General features: G+C 44.8%; 1 protein-coding gene across 1 annotated transcript in view; it reads left to right on the forward strand.

The window, feature by feature from the left end:
* EIF3B (eukaryotic translation initiation factor 3 subunit B) overlaps positions 1–20,388 on the forward strand; it is an 88,319-nt gene that overhangs the window by 10,683 nt on the left and 57,248 nt on the right. The window contains exons 2-6 of the mRNA XM_068104154.2: positions 9,463–9,655; positions 10,223–10,342; positions 12,107–12,164; positions 13,713–13,841; positions 15,737–15,894. Of these exons, the coding sequence (XP_067960255.1) occupies positions 9,463–9,655; positions 10,223–10,342; positions 12,107–12,164; positions 13,713–13,841; positions 15,737–15,894 (658 nt within the window). The remainder of the gene's footprint in view (positions 1–9,462; positions 9,656–10,222; positions 10,343–12,106; positions 12,165–13,712; positions 13,842–15,736; positions 15,895–20,388) is intronic.

The following is a 20,388-nucleotide window of genomic DNA, read 5'->3' on the forward strand; positions in this document are numbered from 1 at the left end:
GTGGCTGTATATGTGTGTGTGTGGCTGTATATGTGTGTGTGTGTGGCTGTATCTGTGTGTGTGTGTGGCTGTATCTGTGTGTGTGTGGCTGTATCTGTGTGTGTGTGTGTGGCTGTATCTGTGTGTGTGTGTGGCTGTATCTGTATGTGTGTGTGTGGCTGTATCTGTGTGTGTGTGTGTGGCTGTATCTGTGTGTGTGTGGCTGTATCTGTGTGTGTGTGGCTGTATCTGTGTGTGTGTGTGGCTGTATCTGTGTGTGTGTGTGTGGCTGTATCTGTGTGTGTGTGTGGCTGTATCTGTGTGTGTGTGTGGCTGTATCTGTGTGTGTGTGTGGCTGTATCTGTGTGTGTGTGTGTGGCTGTATCTGTGTGTGTGTGGCTGTATCTGTGTGTGTGTGGCTGTATCTGTGTGTGTGTGGCTGTATCTGTGTGTGTGTGGCTGTATCTGTGTGTGTGTGGCTGTATCTGTGTGTGTGTGGCTGTATCTGTGTGTGTGTGGCTGCATCTGTGTGTGTGTGTGGCTGCATCTGTGTGTGTGTGTGGCTGCATCTGTGTGTGTGTGTGGCTGCATCTGTGTGTGTGTGGCTGCATCTCTGTGTGTGTGTGTGGCTGCATCTGTGTGTGTGTGGCTGTATCTGTGTGTGTGTGGCTGTATCTGTGTGTGTGTGGCTGTATATGTGTGTGTGTGTGGCTGTATATGTGTGTGTGTGGCTGTATATGTGTGTGTGTGGCTGTATATGTGTGTGTGTGGCTGTATATGTGTGTGTGTGGCTGTATATGTGTGTGTGTGGCTGTATATGTGTGTGTGTGGCTGTATATGTGTGTGTGTGGCTGTATATGTGTGTGTGTGGCTGTATATGTGTGTGTGTGGCTGTATATGTGTGTGTGTGGCTGTATATGTGTGTGTGTGGCTGTATATGTGTGTGTGTGGCTGTATATGTGTGTGTGTGGCTGTATATGTGTGTGTGTGGCTGTATATGTGTGTGTGTGGCTGTATATGTGTGTGTGTGGCTGTATATGTGTGTGTGTGGCTGTATATATGTGTGTGTGTGGCTGTATATATGTGTGTGTGTGGCTGTATATATGTGTGTGTGTGGCTGTATATGTGTGTGTGTGTGGCTGTATATGTGTGTGTGTGTGGCTGTATATGTGTGTGTGTGTGGCTGTATATGTGTGTGTGTGTGGCTGTATATGTGTGTGTGTGTGGCTGTATATGTGTGTGTGTGTGGCTGTATATGTGTGTGTGTGTGGCTGTATATGTGTGTGTGTGTGGCTGTATATGTGTGTGTGTGTGGCTGTATATGTGTGTGTGTGGCTGTATATGTGTGTGTGTGGCTGTATATGTGTGTGTGTGGCTGTATATGTGTGTGTGTGGCTGTATATGTGTGTGTGTGGCTGTATATGTGTGTGTGTGGCTGTATATGTGTGTGTGTGGCTGTATATGTGTGTGTGTGGCTGTATATGTGTGTGTGTGGCTGTATATGTGTGTGTGTGGCTGTATATGTGTGTGTGTGGCTGTATATGTGTGTGTGTGGCTGTATATGTGTGTGTGTGGCTGTATATGTGTGTGTGTGGCTGTATATGTGTGTGTGTGGCTGTATATGTGTGTGTGTGGCTGTATATGTGTGTGTGTGGCTGTATATGTGTGTGTGTGGCTGTATATGTGTGTGTGTGGCTGTATATGTGTGTGTGTGGCTGTATATGTGTGTGTGTGGCTGTATATGTGTGTGTGTGGCTGTATATGTGTGTGTGTGGCTGTATATGTGTGTGTGTGGCTGTATATGTGTGTGTGTGGCTGTATATGTGTGTGTGTGGCTGTATATGTGTGTGTGTGGCTGTATATGTGTGTGTGTGGCTGTATATGTGTGTGTGTGGCTGTATATGTGTGTGTGTGGCTGTATATGTGTGTGTGTGGCTGTATATGTGTGTGTGTGGCTGTATATGTGTGTGTGTGGCTGTATATGTGTGTGTGTGGCTGTATATGTGTGTGTGTGGCTGTATATGTGTGTGTGTGGCTGTATATGTGTGTGTGTGGCTGTATATGTGTGTGTGTGTGGCTGTATATGTGTGTGTGTGTGGCTGTATATGTGTGTGTGTGTGGCTGTATATGTGTGTGTGTGTGGCTGTATATGTGTGTGTGTGTGGCTGTATATGTGTGTGTGTGTGGCTGTATATGTGTGTGTGTGTGGCTGTATATGTGTGTGTGTGTGGCTGTATATGTGTGTGTGTGTGGCTGTATATGTGTGTGTGTGGGCTGTATATGTGTGTGTGTGGCTGTATATGTGTGTGTGTGGCTGTATCTGTGTGTGTGTGGCTGTATCTGTGTGTGTGTGGCTGTATCTGTGTGTGTGTGGCTGTATCTGTGTGTGTGTGGCTGTATCTGTGTGTGTGTGGCTGTATCTGTGTGTGTGTGGCTGTATCTGTGTGTGTGTGGCTGTATCTGTGTGTGTGTGGCTGTATCTGTGTGTGTGTGGCTGTATCTGTGTGTGTGTGGCTGTATCTGTGTGTGTGTGGCTGTATCTGTGTGTGTGTGGCTGTATCTGTGTGTGTGTGGCTGTATCTGTGTGTGTGTGTGGCTGTATCTGTGTGTGTGTGTGGCTGTATATGTGTGTGTGTGTGGCTGTATATGTGTGTGTGTGTGGCTGTATATGTGTGTGTGTGTGGCTGTATATGTGTGTGTGTGTGGCTGTATATGTGTGTGTGTGTGGCTGTATATATGTGTGTGTGTGTGGCTGTATCTGTGTGTGTGTGTGGCTGTATCTGTGTGTGTGTGTGGCTGTATCTGTGTGTGTGTGTGGCTGTATCTGTGTGTGTGTGGCTGTATCTGTGTGTGTGTGGCTGTATCTGTGTGTGTGTGGCTGTATCTGTGTGTGTGTGGCTGTATCTGTGTGTGTGTGGCTGTATCTGTGTGTGTGTGGCTGTATCTGTGTGTGTGTGGCTGTATCTGTGTGTGTGTGGCTGTATCTGTGTGTGTGTGGCTGTATCTGTGTGTGTGTGGCTGTATCTGTGTGTGTGTGGCTGTATCTGTGTGTGTGTGGCTGTATCTGTGTGTGTGTGGCTGTATCTGTGTGTGTGTGGCTGTATCTGTGTGTGTGTGTCTGTGTGGCTGTATCTGTGTGGCTGTGTGGCTGTATCTGTGTGTCTGTGTGGCTGTATCTGTGTGTGTGTGTGGCTGTATCTGTGTGTGTGTGGCTGTATCTGTGTGTGTGTGGCTGTATCTGTGTGTGTGTGGCTGTATCTGTGTGTGTGTGTCTGTATCTGTGTGTGTGTGGCTGTATCTGTGTGTGTGTGGCTGTATCTGTGTGTGTGTGGCTGTATCTGTGTGTGTGCCTGTGTGTGGCTGTATCTGTGTGTGTGTGGCTGTATCTGTGTGTGTGTGGCTGTATCTGTGTGTGTGTGGCTGTATCTGTGTGTGTGTGGCTGTATCTGTGTGTGTGTGGCTGTATCTGTGTGTGTGTGGCTGTATCTGTGTGTGTGTGGCTGTATCTGTGTGTGTGTGGCTGTATCTGTGTGTGTGTGGCTGTATCTGTGTGTGTGTGGCTGTATCTGTGTGTGTGTGGCTGTATCTGTATCTTTGTGTGTGTGGCTGTATCTGTGTGGTTGTGTGTGTGGCTGTATCTGTGTGGTTGTGTGTGTGGCTGTGGTTGTGTGTGTGTGGCTGTGGTTGTGTGTGTGTGGCTGTGGTTGTGTGTGTGTGGCTGTGGTTGTGTGTGTGTGGCTGTGGTTGTGTGTGTGTGGCTGTGGTTGTGTGTGTGTGGCTGTGGTTGTGTGTGTGTGGCTGTGGTTGTGTGTGTGTGGCTGTGGTTGTGTGTGTGTGGCTGTGGTTGTGTGTGTGTGGCTGTGGTTGTGTGTGTGTGGCTGTGGTTGTGTGTGTGTGTGTGGCTGTGGTTGTGTGTGTGTGGCTGTGGTTGTGTGTGTGTGGCTGTGGTTGTGTGTGTGTGGCTGTGGTTGTGTGTGTGTGGCTGTGGTTGTGTGTGTGTGGCTGTGGTTGTGTGTGTGTGGCTGTGGCTGTGGTTGTGTGCGTGTGGCTGTGGTTGTGTGTGTGCGTGTGGCTGTGGTTGTGTATGTGGCTGTGGTTGTGTGTGTGTGGCTGTGTGTGTGGCTGTGTGTGTGGCTGTGTGTGTGGCTGTGGCTGTGTGTGTGGCTGTGGTTGTGTGTGTGTGTGGCTGTGGTTGTGTGTGTGTGGCTGTGGTTGTGTGTGTGTGTGGCTGTGTGTGTGTGTGTGTGTGTGTGTGTGTGTGTGTGTGTGTGTGTGTGTGTGTGTGTGTATATATGTGTGTGTGTGTGAGTGTGCATGAGTGTGTGTGCGCATCACGCTGACTTAGCTTTATCTTGTGGATTATTTGATTGAAACAATTGTTGCAGATTATAACTTCCACTTCATGACGAGGAGTTAGTTTTTACTCTAACCATGAAGGACTGTTCTTGCAGAAGTGACTCTTCGTACAGATACAGTACCTTCAGAAAGTATTCACACTCTGAGTTTTTCACATTTTGTTGTGTTGAAGCCTGAATTTGAAATTGATTAAATTGAGGTTTTTTTTTTTCATTGATCTGTACATTAATCAACACCTCATAATTCATAATGTGAAAGTGGAATTTTTTATTTCGAAATTTGTTCAAAATAATTAAAAATGAAAAGCTGAAATGTCTTGTCAATAATTATTGAACCCCTTTGCTACGACACTCTAAATTGAGCTCAGGTGCATCCAATTTCCTTTGATCATCCTTGAGATATCTATACAACATGATTGGAGTCCACCTGTGGGCAGTTCAATTGATTAGACATGATGAACTAGTTGAACCTGTGATAGCTTATCAATGCGTCACACATGTAACAGACATTCCCAGCACAGTGTAAAAGGGCACATGTTGTCCCTATTCCGAAATCGTCACCTGCCACCATTGACAACTTACACCAGTTTCTCTAAGCGATCATTTGTCAAATATTGCAGAACATTATAGCACATCCAACGATGGAGGCAATGACGTATCACCTTGATCCCAAACATCGGAGGTGCCTCAACCTCACACTGCCTGATTGATATCCTGCACACACTTTATGAGTTCGCAGGAACGTCAGAATCAATTTATTTGATGATGCTTTCGGATGTATCGGAAGCGTTTGACCATATTGATCACGCAATCGCTATTTCAAAACACCTCCAAGCGGGAGTTGATTCATCTCGTGTTTCTTGGATAAGCGACTCCTTTTCCATGTGTTAAGTACATTGGCAAATGTTCTGAGTGGATATGTGTGCATGTCGCAGTTGTCCAGTTGTCGTATTCCTTTCCATGATCAATGATGCCAGCTGCATTGAAGTTGTCACTGGCATGCATTGCTCCAAATACAACGACGATCTGACTATTGGAAAGCGTAGCACTCGGACGGAATCTCATACGCGAGCCATTCTTGAGCAACATCACAATTGATGTGCAGATAATGGAGTGCGCCTCAACCCCTAAAAGTGTGCAATTGCTCACATCTGTTTCCCTCGAAACAAAACACTCCCTTCCAACTCGTTACAGAATGATGTGCAATCCAAAATTACAATATGATCAAACTGTTCCAGGGTATTTTATATCCGGGAAATCTGAAATGGGATGCTTATGTCATTTGTGTATACTAGGGCATGCCCGTACTATATATATATCTAAAAGTATATCCCCCCCCCCCCCCCCCCCCCCCTCTATTTACATGCAATGGTTTGGTCCAAAGCTAACGGCTTGCGAGTACGGTGACAATCCCCCCCCCTCTATTTACATGAAATGGTTTGGTCCAAAGCTAACGGCTAGCGGAGTTTGGTAAAGAAATCGCCATAGCGTGCACAAATGCGCAGGAAAGCGAAAGAATCGCAAATTAGTTTTAATTAGTTTTAAAACATAGTTTAACGCCAACATAGCGGCAACATAGTTTGCCAACGTGAAATAAATGAATACGCTCTCAAATGTGCCAAAAAAAAAAATAAACGCTACCCGTACGCTCTACCCCGCCCGTACGCCCGTAAACAAAAAAAACAACGCTCTTCGCTTCCGCCCTTCGCTCTGACTGAATTGGGAGAAATAATGCGCATAAGAAATCGAGAAATTATTATTTTCTCCGGAAGAAATCGAATTACGTACCGTAATGGCGCACGCGCTGGGCTCAGCATCAGCTCGCTCTCACATCGGCCACGCCTACGCAATAACGCGTTCTGTGATTGGATGCCGGAAGTGCAGTCCTCACTGTCCGGAAGGTCGTATATCGCAGTTACGATGAATCGCAAATTAGTTTTTATTAGTTTTAAAACATAGTTTAACGGCAACATAGTTTGCAAACGTGAAATAAATGAATACGCTCTCAAATGTGCCATCCGAGGCAGAGTGTGTCCGCCACGTTCGGCACACGCGATAGCTCGCTGCTCTCTGATTGGTTGAATCGTTTTTTGGACATAGCTCGGTAAGTAATTGTCCGATTAATATGAAACCTTGAAAAGGCACATCCTCGGGTCCCCAGCAATATACCTGGCAAGTTTCAAGTATATCGGACCGGTAGTTGTCGAGAAACAGCGGTCACAGACATACAAACAAACAAACAAACGTACAAACAAACATACACACAGAGATTACTGGAATTATAGATAGATGCTTCGGAATATATAACCGCTAAGCCTGGTGTTGGCTTAGCGGTTAGGGTGCCGGCTTCGGATCCTAGGATCCTGGGTTCGAATCCCGGTCGATCGCTGAATTAACGCCAGGGGGGTTGACTCAGCCTATCATCCTTCCGAGGTCGGCAAATTGAGTACCAGCTTGCTGGGATGAATGATCATGGTGTGTACCCCGATTTAGAATAGGTACACCGTATCCCTGCGCATCGTAAGAGGCGACTAAGTGTTGGCGTCAGGAAGGGCATCCGGCCATAAAAACATTGCCTCAAACAGGAAACCATGATTGTCATGGGGCCCGCAAGGCTAACCCCCGCTCTAGCGGGGAAAATGGCCTTAAAACGATCATTCATTCATATTCATTCTTCGGAAGTTGAAATATCATTTCCTCGCAATAAATGATCTTGTAACCATTTTCATATTTTTGTCCGCTCTGTATTGGAATATGAGGCTCTCGTGTGGTCGAGCGGACTTACAAAGCAGGAATGTAATGCAATTGAAATTGTTCAGGAAAGAACTTGTGGAGTTATCCTTGGCCTGAACTATACTAGTTACTTGAAATATTTTTTTCTGGTCTTCATCAATGATCTCTCTGACTCTCTCAAAAATCCTCTCTATCTCTTTGCTGATGACTCCACTCTCTGCCGCTCCATTCCTCTTCCCTCAGATCGGCAGTCTGCTGCCTCCTCACTCTCTGAAGACCTGGACAAAATCACAGACTGGTCAAACAAGTGGAACATGTCTTTCAATCCTGACAAATCTCACACTCTTACTATGTCTCTCCGAAAAGATCGACTGGACAACCCTCCCATCTACTTTCTCAACAATCCTCTCCAAGAAGTTCTGTCGCTCAAGATTTTGGGTCTCACTATCTGCCATGATCTTTCTTGGGAAAACCACATTTCCAAGCTGGCCTCCAAAGCCAGTCGCCGACTGGGCATCCTCCGTCGTGCGACGTCCTTCCTCGGCACACCTGAGCTCCTCACCACATACAAGGCTTTCATCCGCAGCTCAATGGAATACTGTTCTCCCCTATGGGCCGGTGCTCCTGCCTCACACCTAGCTCGGCTTCACGCTGTTGAAACCAAAGCTTTCAGAATTATTGGAATCTCCCGCGATGAAGCTATCTCTGAGGGCCTTTCACTCACTCACCACAGGCAGGTAGGTGGTCTTTCTGTCTTCTACCGACTCCTCTCCGGCCTTGCACCCCCAGCTCTCTCTGTGCTCTGTCCCCCAAATATTCCTACAGGTCGCACAAGATCTGCCAGCAACCCTCTGATGGTTAAACTGCCGAAATCTCGGCTCTCTGCTCACCTTCACTCTTTCATTCCTCTTTTCTCCCGCCTCTGGAACAAACTCCCTCACTCCCTTCAATCCCACTCCTCCCTCCAGGTCTTTAAAACAGCTGTTCACCACCATCTTTTATCTTCCCCCATCCAAAACCTTGATCTTTTCTACCCCCGCTAATTCACCCCAGATCCACCTTGTTTGAAATTCCAACTTCTTTCCTGGAAGTCCTGGCAGTGTCCATATGTTTTATACCTCTCCCACCGCCCCCTTCCCATGCCCCCCCCCCCCAAAGCCCTCGCCCTCTCTCAGATCTCTCGATGTCTCCATGTCTCTCGGTCCCTGCTCTCAAATGTTGTGTTTGTGTCCTTCCCCCTCTCTCCCCATCTTGTCTACCGCTCCCGATGTTATATGTTTTATGTGTCGGTTTGTCTTTCTGTGTGATTAATGTTCGCTCTTTCACGAGCCTCGATCTTGTATACAAAAAAAAAAAAAAAAAAAAAAAAAAAAACTGACATGCTTTACACGGTTGTGGTCTGGACTCGCTCGAGAGCCGACATGATCAACTCTGCCGTGCTTTTGCGAGCGCTGCCATTATTCCAAGGTTCACCATTTTCTACCCACAAACAGATCTCGGATTGGCTACCGATTACGGAACTCAAAACTATTAACTGAATCAAGACGTGACGAGATTGATAAAATGACAAGATTCAACAACAGTCCAATGAATGAACCCCAGTGATTGTTGAACTCTGACGTCATGTGTCTAGATCTGAATCAAGATGCAATTTATCCGTTTCCTTTGTTTTAATATGTTATCTTTGCTCTCCGCTTCCCTTGCTATTTATTACTTGTGAAAATAGAAGATTTTTCAAGTATATTGTTGGTCTTACAAGACCAAGACCAACTGGTCTTACAACACACAGATACACAAGTGCATTATTATGTCTGTCTCTCTGTGTGTCAGTCGCTTACAGGTCACAATTTTCAACCGATATTCACGAAACTTCACCAAATGGTAGAGTTGGCCATAAGCAAGAAGCCTATTGTTTTTGGGGACAAAAGGCCAAAGGTCACCAACTTTGTCAAATTTCTAAAATCCTCAATTTTCATCCGATTAACTTGAAATTTGAAGAGTATTTGCACATCCGGTCACTGAATTCAACCACCAAGTATTTTTGCGGTCCACTTCGGCCAAAAGGTCAACATAGGCCATGTTTCAAAAATCCTCAATTTTCATCCGATTGACTTGAAATTTGAAGAGGATTTGCATATCTGGTTACTGAATTCAACCACCAACAATTTTTGAGGTCATCTTAGGCCAACAAGTTATTTTAGGGATTTCGCAAGTATCGTGCTATGCACATGTTTCTTGTTTTTTTATTTTTGGTGTTGGTGCTACTGGGTGTTGCTTTTGCATGGATGCCCATGAATATCACATGGAGCATGAGATTTGCAATTGCACCCTTCATGGAACACATCACACATTTCAAACAGCCTTTCAATATATCATCTCTGCCACTTGTGTCCAGAATTGCTTGGGGACATCCTTGAGGAATGCCCCCAGGAGGCCGACGGTATAGACTCCGTGGTGGTGGTGGACAATGTTCCGCAAGTGGGGCCTGACCGGCTTGACAAGTTGCGGAATGTCATTCGTAAAATCTTCTCCAAGTTTGGTGAGGTTGTCAGTGAGTTCTTCCCTGATGCTGACGGAAAAACCAAAGGGTACGTGGCCTGGTGCACTGATTTCGTGTTTTTGTTTTCAAATCGGATTTCCTGTTTCTCAGTGCCTTTTGAGAGATTTGACAATTGCCAATATGCTATAAGTTGGTGATGCTTGTGAAAGAAGGGTTTAAACTTAAAGGCCTTTTACAATTAGTGCCGTTACCACAGTTTGCAATGCGAATATTTTTGTTTTATTTCTAATTTGGTTTGTACCGACGTTCCGCTCATGCTGTTATGAAAAGTAACAAATTTGCCTTCATTGGATCTTTTAAAATTTAATTTGGTTGAAATATTTTTTGACAATATCATAATGTAAATCATATCGCAGTGGAACAACATTAAAGATTCCAAAGTTTCCGCATAACCGGAAGAAGCGTTTATTATTAATTTATTTATTCTTGTGCTCCTGTAATATTTTGGTTCATCTTTGTTTTCTGATTTTGCACAATGTTGTGGTGCCATGATGAAGTTGTTAGCAATAATTTCTAGTGCATCACTTGCCGATTTGCATGTACAGTACCTCATGGAGTTTTTATTTTATTCCATTTCAATTTTCTGCTTCCACAGGTACATATTCCTGGAGTTCTCGTCCCCCAACGCGGCACTAGAGGCCATTAAAAATGCCGATGGGTACAAATTGGACAAGCAGCACACCTTCAGGGTTAACCTTTTCTCTGACTTTGACAAGTATGAACATTCATTAATTGTGTTATTTTTCTTTGTCTTTGCGTTCCACGGCCAAACTGCTGTAATGCAAGGCCTTTTCCTCCTGACTATTTCTATTTATTTCATTATTATGCTTGCTTTTCTCACACACACACACACACACACACACACACACACACACACACACACACACACACACACACACACACACACACACACACCACACACCACACAGGTGTGTGTGCATAAACACATTGTCCTTGTGAAATTTTGAACTTTTATTGTTTTTGATGTTCATACGACAGAAACAAACTGTAAATGGTACATGAAAGCATGGTGAGGTCCAGAAGCTCGAATGACTTCACTTCCTGAAGAGGATGGTTATTGTTGTTTAGTTTAGTTAGTGTGTGTGTTAGTTAGTTAGTTAGTTAGTGGTTTAGGAGTGGAGGAATGGTTGATCAGAGTAGTGATGGCAATGTACAAAAGAGCACGCACAGCTGTAAGGACGAAGGACGGGAACAGTGGTGAGTTTGAGGTGAAGGTGGGAGTGCATCAGGGGTCGGTACTAAGTCCACTACTATTTGTAGCTGTGATGGAGGTGCTGGCTCAGAACGTAAAGGAGGGTTTACCGTGGGAGTTGTTGTCTGCAGATGATCTGGTGTTTATTGCGGAAAGTATGGATGGACTGAAGGAAAAGATGAACAAGTGGAAGGAATGTATGGAGACAAAAGGTCTGAAGGTGAATATAGGAAAGACGAAGGTGATGGCAAGTGGTAAAGCATGTGGTGAGGTGGAAAGAACTGGGAAGTGGCCCTGTGCTGTGTGCAGGAAGGGTGTCGGAGTGAACTCCATTCAATGTACAATGTGTGCTGAGTGGGTTCATCAAAAATGTAGTGGTCTGAGAGGGTCATTTACCAGTGTGGCAGCTACGTTCAAATGTAAGGTGTGCGCAGAGGGAGCTGCAGATGGAGGAAATGTTGAGTTGGATCTTGGAGACGGCGTGAAGCTGGAAGGTGTGAAAACATTTTGCTACCTCGGAGACATGCTGAATGGAGAAGGTGGATCAGACTCGGCAACGGTTGCTCGAGTGAGATGTGCATGGAAGAAGTTTCGGGAACTGAGTGGCGTGCTGATGAGGAGGAGAGTGTCGCTGAAGCTGAAGGGAAAGGTGTATGCTGCATGTGTGAGAAGTGTTATGATTTATGGGAGCGAGACATGGGTAATGAACGTAGAGCAGCAACGAAGGCTGGAAAGGGTGGAAATGCGAATGGTTCGATGGATGTGCGGAGTATCGTTGAGAGAGAGGAAGACAAATGATGAATTGCGAAAGATGATGGGAATATTGCCTGTGATTGATGCTGTGAAGAGGAACAGGTTGAGATGGTTTGGTCATGTATTGAGGAAGGATGAAAGTGACTGGTTGAGAAGAGTGATGGAAGTTAATGTTGAAGGAAGTAGAGGACGGGGAAGACCGAGAAAGACTTGGCTAAAGATGGTGGAAGAAGAAAATGCGGGCAAGGGGGTTAACAAGGAGAGATGCAGAAAATAGGGCAAAATGGAGAAGATTGTCATGGGGACCGCAAGGCTAACCCCCGCTCTAGCAGGGAAAATGGCCTTAAAATGCATGTTGTGTTGTTGTTGTACAAAATGCAGAGCTGGTTATTATATCAAGTTAATATTTTGATCCCCATCCCCTCTCCCTGTAAGTCTAAAGTCCGTACTTATTGAAACATGGTATCATAAACAACCGGACACACTTGATGCCTTTGTTTGTTTTTCCTGCAGATATATGAACGTGACCGAGGAATGGGAAATGCCCCAAAAGCAGGCATTTAAAGATCTTGTAAGTTTTTTTTTTTTGGTTCACGAGTTATCAAGTGACCACTATGTTCGTCATGGGTGTGTGTCTGTCTGTCTGTCTGTCTGTCCGCAGCATAACTACCCGGTGATATCGTCTGATCTTGATGAAACTTGGGTGGAAGGTTGATATCATGATCTAGTTGTGTCCTGCGTAGAGTGGGCGTATTGCGCCCATTGTGGGCGGAGCGACGCCCGAAAAAGATGTCTTTTTAGGGGGTATTCGAGTTCAAGCTACATCTTCTCCGAGGGAGTTCGTGGAATCTGACAGGGGTTTCGGTATTTGGTTAGGCAAATGTCATGTGTCGAGCCCCACGGAACTCGATTTTTCATTTTCGCGTCAAGGTCACAAGGTCACGAAATTTAGAAAAGTCGATTTTTGATGGTTTTATTACATTGTTCGCTTCCTGATAGGGTGAAATGTCATACATGATCTTATATTATCACATACATCATGAAATACAAGTTTTCCAACAAATTTCAGAATCTTTGACCTTTGAAGGTCACAAAGGTCAAATTTTCAAAGTTGTCAGAATCGAACCAAATTTTCGGTATTGTGTAGCTAACGAACCTCATAACTGATTATACATTATTTTCTATCTCATTTCAAGGTCAGTAACCTTCGTTTTGACATTTCCAGGCCAGCACCACACACAATTACGTACAGCTGGCTCTTAAAGGCCTGTGCACGCAGCGCATTGGGCCCCTTTGTAAATAGGCATGTACACCGCATGTCGGGGGCCGATACCTGCCACGGGGGCCCCCGACCCCCCAGTCCGGGCCTGTTTCTATTATAGTCCGTCCTTTGTCATTGAATACCGCTCGCTCGTGAACCATCGTCGTCTCCTGACTTGTTTTTTCTTATTATTCAGTTTGCTTTTAGAAGTTTAAAAACTATGAAAGTTGTTACATTGTTGTTGTTTTTTATTACCCTCACCAGAGGAGAGGTTATTGCATTTGAGTCTGTCTGTTTGTTTGTCCGCACAGAATAAATATAATTTTCTCTGCAACCGTTGGTCCGATTGACAGGAAATGTTCACCAGAGGTGCACCTCCTCCTGTAGAATTTTTTAAAATGATAATTATGACGTCATAGGTCATGTGGTATGGGCGCCATCTTGGAAAACTTTGCACCTCTATCTCCAAAAGCACTGCATAGAAAAAAAATTGACATGGCTCATTGTAAAGAACTCTCCATGTGGAATAACAGATGTTAATAATGATGTCATAGCTGCCTCCATTATGACGTCATAATTCGACAAGTACAAAACTTCATCCAATCGACATGAAATTTCTTGAGCCTCATCTTGGGATAAATTGGTGGAGGAAAAAAAAAAGATGACATCATTGGTCACGTGGTTTGGCTGCCGTATTTGTTTTTACACAAAAGCCTTAAAAAACACTAAAACACATCCTGGTGAGGGTCTGCCATCTCTGATTGCTCTTTCTTGTTTAAATTTGATGCTTTGTCTTTTACTATGATGTTGTTGTTGTGGTTATGTGCCATGTCACAATAACTCTCATGTGTCCTGCAGGGAAATCTTCGCTACTGGCTAGAGGAACCAGACTGTCGGGATCAGTACAGCGTCATTTTTGATGCGGGAGACAGGACAGCGATCTTCCTCAATGACAATGTTGAACCCACTCTTCTGGAGGAGCGAGCGGTGAGACTGGCTGGTGTTGCCAGCTGATTTGCCCATCGATTTGAACATGTGAATTGCTTTAGAGTTTATTTCTTAACGAGCACCCATTTCAAGTAGCGAGGTGTATTTTACAAGTAAATCGACTTCCCAGATTTATTATAAATTTTGGGGCGCGCAAAGCAAATGTTCTGCCTCAGATGCATCGTAAAGTTGAGCGTTGACGATCCATTTTGTCATTATGCAATTCAACATAAAAAAAACTGTCCAATCAAATAACTTGCACTTCCCTCTGCCGGCATTTGAAAACTCGTTCTGCAACTGGTGTTTGGAAGGTTTTATTGAAAAGACCAGTATGTAGATGTACAAAGTTTAACCAAGACACATGATTGGGACTAATTACCACCGTCACCGAAGGTGGACACAGGTTATGTTTTCACCCGTCTGTCTCTTTTTGTATACATAGTCGAGGCTGGTGGGATTGCTAGCTAGTGCAGTGAATGGATCATGACGTATCAGATAAAACCAGGACGTGAAACACACATACAAGGGGTGGATAAAATGGATACAGAAGGAAACTCCAAGGAGGGAAAACTGGAAAATTGGAAGGGGCAGGGATTTGGTTGGGTAAAAAAGGGTAAAAAAAGATCATAGTTTTGGATTGGGGACGATCTGAGATGGTGGTGAACAGCCATCTTGAAGACCTGGGTGAAAAAATGAGATTGAAGAGGATGTGGAAGTTGTTTCCACAGGTGAGAAAAATCGGAACGAATGAGTGGGTGAGCAGTGAGCCTGGATTTAGGTAGATTCACCAGAAGGTGATTGATGGTGGACCGTGTGAGCCTTGCAGAAACCTGGGGGTACAAATCACGGAAAGAGCAGAGGGTGCAAGACCATAAAGGAGGCAGTCGAAGACAGAGAGACCACCGACCTGTCTGTGATGGCGAAGTGATAGACTCAGCTTCAACACGGGAGATTCCAATGATCGTGATGGCCTTGGTTTCCATGGCTTAAAGTTGAGCAAGATGTGAGACAGGGGAGCCAGCCCAGAGGGGAGTGCAGTACTCCAAGCTGTGGATGAAGATCTTGTAGGTAGATGGTTTGTCTGTCTGTGAGCAGGATATTTCAAAAAGTTGTGGAAGGATTCTGACGAAACTCGGTGGACATGTTGAGTCTGTGACAAGGATGAAATTATTCTATTTTGGTGAAGATATGGATCCGAGAATTTTAAATTAAATTCTAAGTGATTATTCACCATTGAGAGATAGGGCCAAAAATATATATAGCACGATGTTTCAAAAAGTTGTGGACAAGTTGTGACAAAACTTGGGGGCCGAGTTGGCTAGGTGACACGAACAAGCCAATTCGATTTTGATTCAGGTCCGAATGTAGATCCAGCCTATCAGTGGGATACCAAATGTAAACTGTTCAGGCTGATTGAGGTATTCGCTCTACCAAGTGCCATTCTAGTTTAGCCTTGTTTTCATTATTAATACAAAACCTGGTAGCTTTTTTGAAGTTCTTACTTAAACCATTCTGTCCAGCATTATTAACGCATCAAAAAAAAAAAACCAGTCTTTTTCCCGCCCACCCCAACCTGCCATGCGATATTTTGTTTTCAAGTTTTGATTGCGTGAGTGGAGGTGGTCGGATATCCTGGAATGAAGGCGGCCTTGTATGTCACAAGCAGTGGTTGGCAAGCAAAACAGGCAGACACACTGTGTCAAACGCCTGAGATTTATTTCAGGAAATGGAGAGCTCAAGGCCTGCCTGTGGCATACAATGCCTTCTTAATTTCTGCAAACACAGGAAGGGTGCAAAACCATAACCAAGAAATTCACTTACATGCCGCCCCTACCACCTCGTTACCCTCTCTCTTTTTCATGGCATTGCCATTATTCTTGGGCCATGATCATCAGCGATGGACAGAAACGATTGTACGATGGTCTCCAAGTGGGACATACTTGGCGACGCACCATCAGCGTGGTATAGCGCTGTGGGGAGGCGAGCGTTTTGTACAGATGCAGCGTTTCAGTCACCCTGGTGTACAGCTCATAGACTTTTCACCTTGTGAGAGGTGAGTTGTTTTTTGTGTCGCAGTCTCAATCCTACAGTCTATTTTTGAATAATGTGTACTGCTTGGCAATAAAAAGTAAAATGTTTATCTGTGTCATCATTGGATGTGAATTTGCCGTCTTGCGATATAGTCCATGGGCCAGACCCCAGAATTTAATGGATTGGTATCACCTGGGGTGGCAAAATCTCACTGTGCTTTCTTGAAAGGCAAATACCCATAGATGAAAAAAAACTTTGAAGCCAAGCTTGGAACGGTAGCTTAGTGCTAGTAATCACCTCTTAAAGATGGAGGATTGGACCTGATCTGGGACCTGAAATTATGGGGTAGGGGAAATATAAATTGCGATATCGTTTGAACTAATGGTCCAATTGCTACAAATAACCACTCAAAATGTTGGAAATTTTATGTTATACATAACTATATCTTGAAATCATTTGGAAGCAGAGGGACACATTCTCAGAAGTCATTCCGAGGATGGTTACATTTCACACTTTGTGTATACTCTTAAACATCATTGGCAAACGATTCCAAGATGCTGGGTTGAGGGACCTTTGCCTTGAATCGGGTGTCATTGCTGAGGGGTCAGTAGAAAACGTACTTTTGGGAAAACAATACAACCATGCGGTTAGGTTCCACAAATTGTTGTATGAAGCTCTGCAACATCTTGCCTGGAAAGGGTTTGTAGAATTTCAGGGTGAAGATGAAAGCTCAGACTTACAAAGTTTTGTCAACACATTTTCCCTAGACATATGCCAGGAGACCTTCACAGAGACCCTTAGCAGTCCGGTATTCGTATCACTGGCTGAGCGTTTTGAAGCATACAAAGATCGTCTGCACCAGCATGGAGGGCTCTCGCATCATTTTGGATGTCATACTTGGACATCGTGGACATCATGTTGAACATGCTCCGAGCTTCAAGAGAAAGCAATTGGGATCTCCATCCCTCGGCCATCCATGACATGATACCATTGAGCTTTGCATACGACAAGCTTAACTATGCCCGCTACCTGAGTACATACTACACCGAGATGACAAACCTCTCCCCAGAGCACCCAGATGCCCTGGAGCACCTCAGGAATGGTGGGTTCTCCGTTCAAATTATACCTGACAATCCATTCGGAAGAATTCCTGTTGACCAGACCATTGAGGAGACCGTAAACAAGGACACCCAGACCCCAAGAGGGGCAAAAGGTTTCAGCCTCAAGCCAAATGCAGTACACAGATACTACCTCACTGCAGAGTACAGGAGCTCATTTCTGGGTTTACTGAGGAGTGCACTGGGAAGTGACAGATCATTCTGCCACCCTGATCTCACCGCACCACGGATGAGGAAGGATGAAAGGGATGTTTCAGTGTTAGTCGATATGCTGGATGGAAATTGGACTCAACCATTTGGTGTCCCCTCTGAGCTCTTCAGCCCCTCCACAGGAATGGTCGCCCCTGACAACATCGCCCAAGACCTTTTAGGAGCCAAGGACAAGGGCATTGCGGCATTTAAAGAATTCTGTGACGAAAGGCTTGACGTCCGTGCCACCAAGGGTTTCTTCGATCCACTGAAGAAACAGAGGCTGAAGACTTTCAGCGATATCAAAATAAAGAGGTCTTTCAAAACACAGGGACGGAGCATCATCATGAAGGCTGACAGAACCTGTTTGCGAAAATGACCCTCATTGGACACTGGACAGACCAGAAAGCTGGACATGAAGAATGTGCTGTCCTATCGTCTTGGTCCTATACCTTGGGCTTTAGCGAACCCTGAAGGCACCCTACGGAAGACCAATAAGGCACAGCTCTCCAAACGTCTGATAAAGGATCTTTCACCAGCAGATACCATCCCTTCTAACTCAGCTTGCATCATTGATGAAATGGCCATTGTACAGAAAATGATGGCAAATACCACTAATGCCTCTTTTGGAGAAGCCTCCAAATCCATCTTGTCTGCAGTCCTGAGGGAGGGGAGAATCAACCGCCGAATTGATGTTGTCTTCGACGTCTACAAGGAGAACTCCATTAAAAATGCCGAGCGGGTAAAAAGAGGGTCTGAGAGTGCCATGACATTTGGTAAGATTGCATCCGGCCATAGGTTGAAGCAATGGAAGCGTTTTCTACATTGTGGAAACAACAAGACCCAACTGATTGATTTTCTGGTTGAGGAATGGAGCAACGACCAAAGTCTACGTGAAAGGCTGGACAGGAAAGAGCTCTTCCTCACACGGAGACCAGTGCACAAGAGTTACAAAGGACTCGGTGTCTGCTGTTCAAGATCTACCGAGCAGCCAGGAGGAGGCAGACACCCAGCTACTCCTACATGCCGAGCACTGCGGCAGGTCTGGTCTGACAGCTGCTGTCATCGTGTCACCAGACACTGATGTTTTTATCTTGGCAATGGCCTTCACACCAAAGTTAAAATGCCCAGTATACTTCAAATTGGGATCCAAGACGCGCACTGAATACATAGAGATTAAGAAAGCTGCAGATGCCCTTGGTCTTGAAAAATGTGCCTGCCTCCTGGGTCTCAATTCATTCACTGGTTGCGACACTGTGAGCAGCTTTGCTGGCCGGGGCAAAGTTTCAACTCTTCGGCTTATAAGCCACGAGGAACACATGACCACCCTGCAGTCATTAGGCCAATCATGGGACCTATCAAATGAATCAATCCAGCGACTAGAGGCACTGACTTGTTCCCTCTACAGCGCCAGGACAGCCATCAACAGCATCAATGAGTTGCGTTTCAACATCTTTTGTGCGAAGAAAGGTGAGGCCGAGTCTTGGCAACTCCCCCCCTGCGCATCTTCCTTGCTCAAACACTGTAAGAGGACCAACTACCAATGTGCAATCTGGAAGGGAAGTTTGGACAGGAATCCAGATATTCCGTCTCCGTGTGGCCATGGATGGAGGGTAGATGACGGACAGTTGGTGATTGACTGGGGTGACGCACCACCTGCCCCTGAGGCTGTCATGGAGTTGATTGCCTGCAACTGTCCAAGGCAGTGCTTGGAGGAGAGCTGTTCCTGCCTCCAGAACAGGATGAGGTGCACATACCTATGCAAGTTGCAGACTTGTAGTGACATGCAAGAGAGGAGGAGGAGGAGGAGGAGGAGGAACAAGGCAAGGTTGAATTTGAAGGCTCATCCGATGATGACGACAACAGTGACTCCGACGAAGATTGAGATGCAACTCAGACATGGATACTGGGGCCCCTTTAATGGACACACTATGGTACTGTAGGAGGATGTGATGCTTGGTAGTGCAAGGGGTCAACTCTGATGAAACAATTAATAAATGTATTGTTTAGTTATTGATCTCTCTGGGGAGATACATGTAGTTGTATTTCATGTTCTTCGGGACACTCTTCAGCCTCTTTGAACCAGTAGGATTAGGCTGGGAATTGAGGCTTAAATAGGCCTACCAAATCCATAAAGAGGAATTTCTAGCAGGTATCAATATTTTGATATGTTGTTAAGGGATGATTTACCATGTTTCATGAGGTCTTCTGTCAGATGGACGTAAAAAATGCATACTTGAGGTTCAATGGTGAATGACGTTGACCTTGACTACAGGTGACCTTTAAATGCCTAACAGCCCTAAACTAAATAAGAGCACATTTTCACATGATATTTGATATTTGTATTAAAATGTTGTTTGAAAGATTTTTTATTAACACCAACATATTGGCATCTTCCATTTTTGCGTGTTTTTCAGGCTAAAAATGGCCGTTTTCAAAGATGTGTCAAATTCCGTTATGTACCATGGCTCAGATACAAATAAAATCCACACTTTTAGGCATAAAATGGACTTGGACACTTGTTAACTTCTATTTGAGCCCATTTTGGCTGAGAAATTCCCATTGGTAGGGTAACTGTGGTGATTTTTTTGGACGGATGGCTAGATTTTAAGCAGGGGTCAAATTTTGTGACCTTTTGAACTCTAGTGACCTACTTAATTCGCATATTGGCAAATAATAGATATAGTTATGTAGAACATAAAATTTCCGACATTTTGAGTGGTTATTTTATTTGGTTTGAGTGGTTATTATGGTTAATGGTTAATTAATAATTGTTAATTAGTGGTTATTTGGTTTGAGTTACCATTTTGAGTGGTTATTTGTAGCAATTGGACCATTAGTTCAAACTATATCGCATTTTATATTTCCCCTACCCCATAATTTCGGGTCCCGGATCGGGCCCAGTCCTCCATCTTTAAGAGGTGATTACTAGCATTAAGCTACCATTCCAAGCTTGGCTTCAAAGTTTTTTTTCATCTATGGGTATATGCCTTTCAAGAAAACACAGTGAGATTTTGCCACCCCAGGTGGTACCAATATCTGGTCTGGCTCATGGACTAATATGTCTTATGATCCACCAGACGTTTGTAACGTGTGTGTGATGCAACTTCATAGCAAGAGTTGTGAAAGGGAGGGTGATGTTTGAGCACATAATGGGCTCCTTCCACCAATCGATCCATCAAAAGAGTCTCTTGGCTACTCCAACAGAC

The sequence above is a fragment of the Myxine glutinosa genome, chromosome 10 (assembly GCF_964187855.1).
Source record: "Myxine glutinosa chromosome 10, kmMyxGlut1.1, whole genome shotgun sequence".
Taxonomy (NCBI): Eukaryota; Metazoa; Chordata; class Myxini; order Myxiniformes; family Myxinidae; genus Myxine; species Myxine glutinosa.